Source organism: Ambystoma mexicanum, chromosome 1q (genome assembly GCF_040938575.1).
Source record: "Ambystoma mexicanum isolate Mex_15411 chromosome 1q, UKY_AmexF1_1, whole genome shotgun sequence".
In the NCBI taxonomy this organism is placed as follows: Eukaryota; Metazoa; Chordata; class Amphibia; order Caudata; family Ambystomatidae; genus Ambystoma; species Ambystoma mexicanum.
In genome coordinates, this window is record NC_090922.1 from 1,222,993,700 (window position 1) to 1,223,006,489 (window position 12,790).

Below are 12,790 nucleotides of genomic sequence, written 5' to 3' on the forward strand. Positions count from 1 at the left end.
TCTTACATGCACACTGGACAACATACTATCCTTCTCTGCACACACGGCACACTCGGGAGCGCAAATATACTCATGCTGCACCTATTTGGCGGCCATCGGTGCCTACCGGAATTAGGAGGAGGCCGTTTTTTTCATCCTCCAACCTGGTGGTTAAACGGCATTTGGCGGGCCTCACCAGGCTTTGCCTGCCTAACAAGAAGCCATACCCAGTGTGGGACATCAACGTAGTTTTGGGTGCCTTGGTGCATAAACCTTTTGAGCCAATGGCGTCCACGGACATCAGGCTGGTCACCATTAGGACAGCCCATTTGGTGGGTCATACGTCTGCACACCGGGTCAGTTTGATTCAAGCTCTGGTCGCTTTGGAGCTGTAAACTACCCTTCATAGGAACAAGGTTGTCCTCAGAACGCACCCTGCGTTCTTGCCTAAAGTAGTCTCTTCGTTCCACCTAAATGATGAGATGGTACTCCCTACCTTCTTTGCTGACCTCGGATAGTACTGCACTGTCTAGATGTTAGGCGCTCTCTAAATTTCTACATGGACAGAACCAAGAGCTTCTGCAAATCGGAGGCTCTTTGTCACCTTTGGCGGGTCAAGGCCGGGATATCAAGCATCTAAGGCTTCCATAGCAAGGTGGATGGTTGCGTCCATTAATGAAGCCTATGACGGGCAACACAAACCGCTTCCGGCAAATATTTATGCCCACGAGATCAGAGCCAAGGCCACGGCAATTGCGATCCAGAGGCACGTCCCATGGCAGGTCATCAGCAGGGCGGCCACTTGGTCCACCCCCCTCGGACCTCTGCAAGCACTACTGTTTGATGTCGGCTGCAGGTCAGTCTTAAGGAACTTGTTTTCTTAGGAGGGTCTCCTCGCCACCCTGGGGCTACATTCAGTTGTAATCGCTGATACAGTATGGAGGAAAGGGAACGGGACATAGGAGTAATTATAAGATACCATAGTGACTAACATACTCCTAGTCCAATGGGGACTGAGGAGTGGCGCCGGAAGGCGGAGTCGGAACGCATGCTCCCTAGGCAATGCGGCTGTAAATTTAAAGGGGAAGATTTTTTTCTGGTGAGGTTCAGTCACCCGTCCCTAGCGAGGGACGCCCATACAGTATGGCGGAAAGAGGCTATGGACTATGAGTATGTTAGTCACTACGCTCAGTAAGTTATAATTTCTCTCTGAAACTCATACTCTCCCACCTAGCAACCATTCTCATTCTAAAATCCTATTCTCGCTTTAAGTTTCATCATTGGCAAAAGCAAAGGGATGAAGACCATTTGAAGTAGCTGAACTCTGTGACACAGTGCACAGTGATGGCATGACATTCCTTTAAAGTCCTGTATGTTTGTTTCCGATGCCCCCCCACCCCCCAGGAAAATCTAGATTTTATTTTTATTTTCCAGCTGCGCTGCATAACATGAGACATTTTATGTTATCACTTAAGAGTGAGCAGCCGGTTATGTGATAATTCAAAATAAATGGCTTCTCATTACTAATTCATTCTTTATTCATTGTTATTGTATTAGCATCAGTCATGGGGAACTAATGTGGAGTATTATGCTCGTAACTTGCATTAAAGCCAATTTGAATCCATCATGATTATTGGAACTGCAACGAATGACAACTGAATAACAGCCTATGTTGGCTAAAACCTTTTACTTACTGTTCACATTTTAATAATGTATAGAATTGTTCATTCTGTTATCCAACGTCACTTTGCTATCATTATATTTGCAGTGCAAAATATCCCCATGCTTTTCATGTAATGTGTTGGATTATGGTGGAAGCTTTTTTTGTAATCCATGAATATGGATGGCACTGCCTTGCTTTTGAAGTGCACACCTGTTATTTCAAGATTTATTAAATGTTTTGGCTTTTTCCTGATTTATTTTTTCTTCCCCACAGCCTCCTTTATTCTTTTTCCTTCAAATGTAGTGAATGTGTCTGTGCAGGTGGAGGACTTTATTTCTTGAATATATTGTGCTATTAAATTGGAATTACTAGGTATTTGCATCTTGATAAAATAGAACAGTTTAAAACTATAACTCCACTATGATGAGTATAAAGACCATGGTATGCCGAAACACCAATGATATGACTCTGTGGTTACTACCCAGAGAGTAGTAATCAAAGGGCTAACATTTTGAGCCTTATCCCCAAGTTGTAATTGCTGAACAAACAACAAGACCCCATAAGGAGATGGTGATATATCCAGGCTAGGGCATGGTACCTTTGCAGGGTTTTCACTTTTATGCCAAACACAATTTACATAGCACCTAAAGGTAGTGCAATATGCCAGAGGTCCAAATTTCAAAGACCACTTAACCGTGTCACATCTGCTCTCGCTGAGCAACGTCTGGAGGGGGGAAATTACTCCTTTTATGCACATTCAGCTACATAGTTTTCTTGCATCTAACTTTTATATATTGACAACAGAACACCACAATATGTTACAGAAACATATGGTGGCACTTGTATTAGTGATCATTACCCCGAGATTAGGGTGTATTTGGATCTTTAAGAGGAAATTGCTGTAGTCTGAGGTTTTGTTTGAGCTGATGGCTAAAGAAATAGGGACTCATTTTCAAAGATATTATGGATCAGTGGACACTTGGACCTTGCGAGGTGCAATTACTGTGGCCTGCCTTCTGAGGATCAATCGCCTCTTATTGTATCTAAAAACATGAGAACATTGGGCATTCACTGGCCATGCATTCGAGGTAAAAGGGGGAGAAAGTGTACAATGACTCAAATATTGGATGTACAGACAAAGTTCTTAATGTCTCAGACCAAGTGGTGCAGCCATGTCCTGATTATTATAAGTCAGATGAAGGGAAGAGAAAATGAAAGAGTCGACTTGAAGTTACAGATTGTTTTCCATATTGAATGTGCAGTTGAAGGTGGCCATTTGAGATGTCTTGGATAGCCACATGTCAGATGGTAACATCTGGGCTGCTACAAGGTGTTCTGATGATGATCCTCTGAGCAATAAGCACTAAGTGTCTGTCCCCTGCATTTGGCAGTTTTCAAAAAAGCAGGATTTTCATTCTGTTACCTGTGAGCACACAAACTTGCTAATCACCCTTATAGACCTAGAAGTAGCCCAGAAGTTACAGGACACCCTAATCCTCCTATATAATGAAAAACAATTCGATAGCGTCAGCTAGGACCTCCTTTCAACCCTAATACAAATGGCTGTTCAACAGGGTTTCTAAACAGTGTGTTGGATCTGTATAAGAATTTGAAGGCCACAGTGTCCCTCCAAGGATGGCTCCCTTGAAGCTTTGAGATTGATAGGGCAACACTGGACAAGTGCCCCTGTGTCCCCCTCTTCTGTTTGATCTATATGTATGACCATCGACTGAGATCCAAAAAAAGATTAACATCATTAGTTTTATAGTCTCAACTACAGTGGATATGAAGTTAGCCCTTTTTCTGTGTGATGGTCTAATTTTCACTTCTGAGTTGGATAATTCAATCCTTAATATCCAGTAGTACAACTGGGATACCATGATGGATAGAACACTTACGCTGATTCATCTGGCAATGGGATAACCTCTAATGTTTATTTGGATCAAATCTGGTGCCAGATTTCCAAATGTTTAGAGATTCCTGAGATGCATGATATGGTATGATATATGGCATTTATAACCCGCCTATACACAAGTGTTTCATTGGTTCACTAGCATGTGGATGAACGGCCTAATCCTTTATCTTCTCTGACCTTCTACTAGGGCTTTGAGTGGGGAAAGTCTGATGCATCAGGAACAGCTCGATGGGGATCAGACCTGCTGCATGTTTAGGATGAGGTTTGGGCTGCCAGACCTATATTATTTTTTTAAAGTATCTACAGGTTAGGCAATTCCTGGCTAAGCAGGATATTTTAGCTATGAGTGGACCCAAAATCAGGCAATTCAGCACACAGCCTCCGCCCTCATGGACGCACTATACGATCTGGGATTTTCTATCGATCTCAAAAAGTCACTTATTGCCCAAGCAGAGTCTGAGCTTCCTAGGTCTTCTATGGGACACGAGGACCGGGAGGATCTTCCCCTCAGCGGTCAAGATCACAGCTATCAAGAGGGCCATGGGGCATTTTCTCAGCAGAGCAGTGACCTCTGCGTGGTGGTACCAACACCTTTTGGGAGTCATGGTGGCATGTTTCCTCGCCGTGCCACATACAAGGCTCAAAATGAGGAGGCTGCAGCTGCACTTCTCAAGCAGTTCTGCATACCGCAACATCTCCACTAGGATCTACTCTAGTGGGGTACAGACACCAACCTGCGGATAGGCAGGCCCTTCCAGAAGCCTGCACCTCAGGCCACCATTACTACAGAATCGTCCCTAGAGGCATGGGGTGCCATCCTGGATAGCCATAGCGTCCATGGAGTATGGTCGCGTCAGGAGCCGCTGGAGCACATCAACTGGCTCGAGATGATGGCTATCTGGCTTGCCCTCAAAGCCTTCCTCCCCATGATCACCAGCAAATCTATTCTCATTCAGACAGCTCCACCTGCATGTATTACACCAACAAGCAGGGCAGCAACAGGTCTCCTCCCCTGTGCAGACATCGATCGACATTTGAGAGTGGGCTCTGGCAAACAACATGCACTTGTCGGTAATCCACCTCCCTGGGTAGTCTGACCTAGAGGCGGATAGACTCAGCAGGCTGGGATCAGACAACTATGAACGGCAGTCGAACAAGGAGGTCCTTCAGGGGATCTTCACCAGTTGGGGTCACTTGCCGGTGGACCTCTTCGCCACCAGCACCAATAGAAGATGCCCCCAGTGCTACTCATGGCATGGGCGAGGCAAGGGTTCCTTAAGTGACGCGATGCAGATCCCGTGGAACAACATGTACGTGTTCCCCCCCACTGCCCTGATGCACGGGGTCATCTGCAGGCTCAGAGAGTCACAGAGCCTTCGGCTCATCCTGATAGCGCCATGGTGGCCAGCGAGACCCTGGTTCTCGGAACTTCTCAGCCGGTCGGATCATCCCCCTTTACACCTTCCGCTGTGTCCAGCCCACTTGCTCTCCCAGTAAGGGGGGCATGGTGGTTCAGCCTGTTCCGCAGAAGTTAGCCCTCACAGCTTGGTTCCTGAACAGGTTTCCCTGAGGCATCTATTCCTGTCCCAGGCTAACCTGGCTATCATACAAGGGGCCAGGAGCAACGCTACTAGGAGCCAGTACAAAAGCAAGTGGACAAGGCTCTGTTACTGGGCGGAATCGAAGGAAATTGATCGATGTCGCACGTATCTGGCGGCCATCGAGGCCTACAAGAACTCTGGCGACGAGGTCTCTTCATCCTCGAATCCGGTGGTTAAGAGGCACTTGGCTGGTCTGATCAGAATGTACCCACCTTTCAAAAAACCACACCCGGTCTGGGACCTTAATGTGGTACTGGGCACACTGGCACATAAACCATCAGGCTAGTAACCATCAAGTCGGCCCTGCGAGTGGGCCTTACGTAGGCACGCTAAATCATTGAAATACAGGCCCAGATGGCATCAGAGTCATATACAACATTTCACAGAGACCAGGTGGTGCTTGGAACGTACCCCGCATTTCTGCCTATGGTCGTCTACTCTTTTCACCTGAATGAGGAGATAGTATTACTGGCATTCTTTGTGGACCCTGAGGATGAGGCTCAGAAGGTATTGCACTGCCTGGATGTCAGGCGTGTGCTATGATTTTACCTGGACAGAACCAAGAGCTTCCGTAAATCGGACGCCCTCTTCATCACCTTTGGGGGATCAAAACCAAGCTGTCAGGACTCCCAGGCATCCATAGCAAGGTGGATGGTTATGGCCATCAAGGAGGCATATGAAGGGCAGCACAAGCCCTTGCCGACAAACATGCATGTCCACGCCATCAGAGCCGAGGACACAGCGGTGGCTTTTCAAAGACACGTACCATGGCAGACTATCCGCAAAGCAGCAGCATCGGCTACTCCCTTGGCCTTCTGCAAGCACTACTGCTTGGACGCCAGTGCCAGGTCGGACGTGGCATTTGGCCAGGCATTGTTGAAGAACTTGTTTTCTTAAGAGGGGCAACTCTCCACCCGGGGCTACATTCAGTTTTAATCGCCAATACAGTATGGAGGAAAGGGGACGGGACGTAGAAGTAATTATAAGTTACTGACGGTAGTGACTAACGTACTCCTAGTCCATAGTCCCCTTTCCTCCGTACGTCCCAGCGTCCCCCCCCCCCAATACCACTGGTGTCATTAGGCAATGTTAAATATTTTTTGATGAGTCAAAGGGGACTGAGGAGTGGCGCCGGAGGGCGGAGTCAGGGGACCGCATGCTCCCAGGGTCGCGCCCCCACATGCATCTAAATTTAGAGAGGAAGATGATTTTTCTGGTGAAAAAGGTTCCGTCTTCCATCCCCAGCGAGCGACGCCCATACAGTATGGGGCAAAGGGGACTATGGACTCGGAGTACGTTAGTCAGTACGGTGAGTAACTTATAATATCTCCTCACCGCTCTTCTACCCCTAATCCCCTGTCTACACTTCTGTGATCTAACCTTACCACACCCTCTCAGCCTATAACCTGCCACTACCTTCACCTCCTCCTACTTCATTCTGCCCTCACTACTATCTCCACCTTTCACTCCATGCACTCACCTACCACACCCTCTCACTTCCACAGACTCTCCAATCCTCCTACCCTTCTCCATCTCTCCATCTTTCTTGTTATCTCTCATCCACCTTTTATATGCCACGCACAACTGGCATCACGCTCCCAAAAACTTCATCTGTGCGCTGCTTTAAATCTGCCTCCATCTCTTAAGCACTTCGCTCATCTGTTCGTCCTTTATCTGGCCTCTTGGTCCAGCTACACACCTCATGGCCTCAACCTAGCAACCCACATCTTCTCTCTTTCACTCGCTCATATATACCGTGTTTCTGCTGGTTCTGTTCGCCCACCCTCACCTTCCATTGGCTGTAGTGCTCGCCCGACTCGAGGGACCAAACAACGTTTTTTCCCAAACAGCTGAGCCACACAGGTGAGGGCCTTAAAAAAAAATAATAAATTAGTAGTGTAGCAGCGAGGTGCTCAGGCTGCTCGTTTTCCTTATGACTTTTCTCCTGGGCTGGTGAGTTTGGTCTAAAATTCGGTTTGGGGAGGAATTCTGCATCTATCGTTCCCCTACAGTTTCTTCTCACTCTGTTTGTTTTCTGCTGCCCCACCATGCACCAGTGGCCTGTCTGAGGTTGGTAGGTCAGATGTTTTGGTGTCTCATCTCTGTTTGACAAAAGAAATTGAAGTCCATTCCCCATCTGTTCTTGGTTCCTTTCCCCAGGCTCTTGTCTGGGCTTTCTTTGTGGCACCCAGGTGCACTCTGGGAGCTGTGGTCCTGAAACAGAAGAAAGAGTACCGGGAGGCATCACATGACGGAGCCGGAACCATTAAAGACATTCATGGCACATATGGGAGGGGGTTTGGGGACTGTCCCCCCACTCACCGCCTTTGAGACAGGACTGGCTCTGACTGTGTCCTTGTAAGCCTCCTACCCCAGGTAGGGAAGGGTCCATGCCCCCCACCCCCACCAGGGTCATAACCCATCTGCTCTGAGCCCCTCTTACATTTCCATAGCAGATGCAAGAGCAGCTATGCTGGCGGCTGAGGGGAGGCACACTAAGGTAAGGAGGAAGGAGGTCAAGGGCTCAGGGTTTAGTGGTGGCAGATGGAGAGTGACAGGAGAGGAGTGTCAGGCGGACAGTACAGTCCTGGGGTGAAAGTCGGGCTCCGGCTTGCAGCAGCACAAGTGCATCAAGCACTCTGATTTCTCCAAATCCAGACTTAGATCTTGTAATTCAACTCGGGTTTGGGGCAACCGAATTGGCTGACGCGCTCCCTGTGTAGACAGCAGAATGATGCTCAGACTGTCTTGTTCATTGATGTAACTTCATTGAAACTCTGAGCATGTCTCGAGGTGGTGACCGTCTAGATGCAGATAAAGAATGCACTGGTTGAATTATTAGTATTATTATTTACTGAGCGCAGACCTAGCTTCGGGAAGCAATGAGCGTTTTACAATGTGAAAGGAGGAAGGAAATGGTGAGAGAAGCAGAAATACAAGCGAGTGCAAAGCAAACAATTGGGGCAATTTGGCAGAAAGCGATGAACAAGCAAACCAGGGAGGCAGGTCACCTGGTCTCGCATTAGGTGGGGAGTGAAGGGTGTGTAGTCATAGGTGTTAGGGAGGAGCCATTCCTTGAAGAGGAGGACCTCGAGTTCCTTCCTGAAATGTAGAAGCAATACTATGTAGGTCAAAAGTGAGGTATGTAAGCACCACTCCATCCCCACTCACTCAAATCAGAATTTGTTCATTATGGCCAAATGTCTTGCGTACATTAAAACATTTGCCTTTTCAAGAGTTTGAAGAAGTCTTTGCTTTATCGGGATGTTCCACATCGCTCATTTATTCTAAAATCCACTTTGGCAATAACCTCTTCCTGTGCTCCCCCAAATGCCTTTGGCAATAATCATTTCTTGTAATCCCCCCAAATACTATACCGGGACAGTTGCTACAATGTAGCGATTCGACATTGACCAAACCATGGGGATCCAAATGATATACATGGCTCTAGCAAAACTGGGTTTTGGAGCCAATTATAGATCTTGTATCTTTGTCGTTTTTTTGGTTTAATGTCAACTTAATCATGTCACTCGACACCCTCTAGAACAAGCTTTTGTGATAAATGGAGCACTTGGTGCTTGTATTGCCATTGACTAATAATGATCATAGTATTTTCCTGCTCTTTTTGTCCATATTCCTCAAAGGAGAGTAACAAATGGACATAACATGTTAATAGAGCACTTAAAAAACTCTCAAACCAAAATGCTTACCTGGACGGTTTGCATATCCTTACATTGCAATAAGCCATGTCTTTTATTTTCTTTAAGTTCTACCTAAACAGAAAAAAGCCTTGTGCTAAACTGAATGCAAGTCATGAATATGTTTGTTTTCTAGTCCTCATTATGTGTTTAACAACAAAAGGTGGATTGGTGTTGGCACAGATTTCTTTATCCCTTAAATGTAGTGTCGAAAATATTGAACCTTTTTAAAAGGTTATTCTAGTCTGACCTTGCAACCCTTTTTTTTATAGGGTGATCATCTGGGAAGAGGAACACGAACGCAGATATATGTTGGGAAACTGAACTACAAGAATGATGATGAAAATGAAGGGTGTTTTGCTCAAAAAGAGATCAAGGTTATCCTGAAAGTCTTAGACCCTAGTCATAGGGACATTTCTTTGGTAAGTATCACTCTTCCATTCCTACGTACATACTAAAATACTGGATTTTGTTTAATACACTTGGTGATCCAGTGTATTGAAAAGATATACTTGGCAGTTTTTATTTTATGCCTATATTTTTTTTTAATGTATAGAATATATTAAGAGAAATGAAAGAATGCCATATGCAAACACTAGTCCCCCGTAGTAATCCCAACTCCTAGTTGTCCGAATACTTGATGACTTGGACTGATCGAAGCCGTCCCCGAGGCTCATTGTCACTAAAGGTGCTTGTAGCTCTGAAAGATTACACCCCTGACAAAATTGAAAACTATATCCTGGAACACATCTTGCATACAGTCGAAACGTGATGGCTTATATGGGCAAGGTTTTAAGTCTAATGCCCTTATGTTCCCTCCAAGCGGGTTTCAAAACCAGTAATTGATCTGGATGGAAAAGTCAAAACGGTTGAATCATTTAGAGATAACATACATATAGGTGTGCAGATTAGTTTATATAATATCTGTAAAAATAAATCCACTTTATCTACTTTCATTTACGTTGAAAACTTTTTAGACTCCATGCATAGGAGTTATCGAGACGTAATGAGAATTGTACTTGGTGATTTTGACTGCTGATTTCTGCCTTTTTGGTGTTCACAAGGATGTTCTTCTGAAGATGAAGCATTGGGATTGTGAGTTATGTCTTTGACTTTGATTGTTGATAAGCTAAGTCGTAGAGCGTGATAAACTCATATTTCAAAAACTTTGGCGAGACTACAAATTGCACTTATATAATGGTTGTGTTGAGCTATCCCTTGATAGTGCGCCGAAAAATAATGGAATGGCAAGTAGTGATGATTAATCAATTCCTGTTTATTTTTGTGATGTTAGAGCCTTTGTGGATGACACGTGTTTCGGCAGAGCTGCCTTTATCGAATCCAGGCTATATAGATAGCTCATAAGTCACTGCATAATGCATAAAGGTGCTGAAGTTCACAGGGATGAATCCCTACATATCGTAGTATGTCAGAAGTAATTATAAAGTAATGCATATAGCAAATATAACAAGTTGCATAATTTTATAGAAAATGTATCATTTCATTGTCGGAGTTTAAACCCCACTCCACTGCTCGATGATGCCAAATCAGTCTTGCTTCGGCTCTTCTGAGAAAGAGTTCCTGGTTGCCTCCTCTTGTGGTAGTCTTGATTTTTTGTAGACCAATAAACTGAATGTCCAATTTATTGTCCATTTGATGCTTTGATTGCCAGTGTTGTGATAATGGCAAATTGCTGTCTTGACTTCCGATTACTGAAAGATGCTCTCTTATCCGAGTTCTTAGTTCACGAATGGTGGAACCAATGTATATCAATTGACATGTGCATTGAATTGCGTATACAACAGATTTAGATCGGCAATTAATTTGCTGTTTGATCAAAGTTTTTATCCCTTTTGCATCTGTAAATACAGTTGTTGGTGAGTGAGCATGTTTACACATGTTGCAGAAGCCACATTTTCTAAACCCAGTTGGTTGTTTAAGCCATGTTTCTTGGGTAATTTGTTCTTGTTCTGGTAAGAAAGAAGGGCTGACACACATTTTTAAAGTTTTGGCCTTTTTAAAGATGAGAGTAGGAGTATCTTTGAGATTTTCTGAAATATGGGGATCAAGTTTGAGGAGATGCCAGTTTTTCTTTAGTGCTCTTCTGATTTCTTTGTTATTTTCACAATAAGTGGTGATGAATTGTACCACTTCTTGGTGTTGTTGTGGTTTTGATTTTGGAGTTAGTGTCATTGTTCTAGTCATTTGCATGGCCTTGGTTCTGGCCTTGTTGATGTCTTTTTTAGGGTACCCTCTGGCAATGAATCTTGTAGATAGAAGTTCACATTCTGCTTGAAAAGATGTGGTATTAGTACAGTTCCTTTTTGCCCTGATGAATTCTCCTTTCGGAATATTTTTGATAACTGGTTTGTAGTGACAACTTGTGGCGTAGAGAGTTGAGTTTACCTCTGTTTCTTTTCTGTAGGTTTTAGTTATTAGTTTATTTCCGGAGACAGAAATTGTGAGGTCTAAAAAGTCAATCTCGAAATCACTGGATTTACCTGTAAATTGAAAACCAAAAGTATTGTTGTTGGCTTGTACTAGAAAGTCCATAAGAGCAGTTTCTGGTCCGTTCCAAATCAAAAAAACATCATCTATATAGCGCGTCCATTTGACAATGTGATTGTTGTAGGCCGGTAATTTGTAGATAAAGAGGTCTTCAAACATGCCCATTACCAAGTTGGCAAGGGCTGGGGCAAATTTAACGCCCATTGCAACTCCACAAGTCTGCTTGTAAAAATGATGATCAAAAATGAAAATATTGTTTTCCAACGTAGTGAGTAGCATTTCTTTAAGCATGCAAACGTAGTTAAAGTGTGATGAGGATTCCTCCTGGAAAACGTAATCTATAGTTTGTAGTGCTAAGTCGTATCCAATTGAGGTATAGAGAGCTTTAACATCCCATGTTGCCAGGAGGAAGTGTTCTTGCCATTCAATTTGAGCCAGTGTATTAATAATGGAAGTACTGTCTTTTAAGTATGCTTGTACCTGAACCCCCTTAGGTTTGAGTATGTTGTCAATATATTCAGCAATTGGTTCAGTGGCCCATCCGATGCCACTGACGATTGGTCTCCCTTCTGGGATTGTTTGAAAGGGTTTATGTACCTTTGGTAGAAAGTAAATGGTAGGTATCGTTGGTTTTGGTATGAACAAATGGGTTTTCTCATCATCAGTAATCAGTCCTTGCCTATGCCAGTTGTTGATCTGGCTCCTCAAATCTTGTATAATTGCCTTGGTAGGATTACTTGTTAGTTGTGCATAGCAATTTGGGATTGAAAGATGATTGTGGGCCATTTTGATGTAATGTTACTGTATGCTACTCACTACGTTGGAAAACAATATTTTCATTTTTGATCATCATTTTTACAAGCAGACTTGTGGAGTTGCAATGGGCGTTAAATTTGCCCCAGCCCTTGCCAACTTGGTAATGGGCATGTTTGAAGACCTCTTTATCTACAAATTACCGGCCTACAACAATCACATTGTCAAATGGACGCGCTATATAGATGATGTTTTTTTGATTTGGAACGGACCAGAAACTGCTCTTATGGACTTTCTAGTACAAGCCAACAACAATACTTTTGGTTTTCAATTTACAGGTAAATCCAGTGATTTCGAGATTGACTTTTTAGACCTCACAATTTCTGTCTCCGGAAATAAACTAATAACCAAAACCTACAGAAAAGAAACAGAGGTAAACTCAACTCTCTACGCCACAAGTTGTCACTACAAACCAGTTATCAAAAATATTCCGAAAGGAGAATTCATCAGGGCAAAAAGGAACTGTACTAATACCACATCTTTTCAAGCAGAATGTGAACTTCTATCTACAAGATTCATTGCCAGAGGGTACCCTAAAAAAGACATCAACAAGGCCAGAACCAAGGCCATGCAAATGACTAGAACAATGACACTAACTCCAAAATCAAAACCA

The 12,790-nt window shown here is 44.1% G+C and overlaps 1 protein-coding gene across 3 annotated transcripts in view; it reads left to right on the forward strand.

Annotated features, from left to right (window-relative positions):
* JAK1 (Janus kinase 1) overlaps positions 1-12,790 on the forward strand; it is a 1,055,078-nt gene that overhangs the window by 576,247 nt on the left and 466,041 nt on the right. For all 3 annotated transcript variants that reach the window (XM_069641985.1, XM_069641984.1, XM_069641986.1), the window contains one exon: positions 9,129-9,278. In XM_069641985.1, coding sequence (XP_069498086.1) covers positions 9,129-9,278 — 150 coding nt within the window. The remainder of the gene's footprint in view (positions 1-9,128; positions 9,279-12,790) is intronic.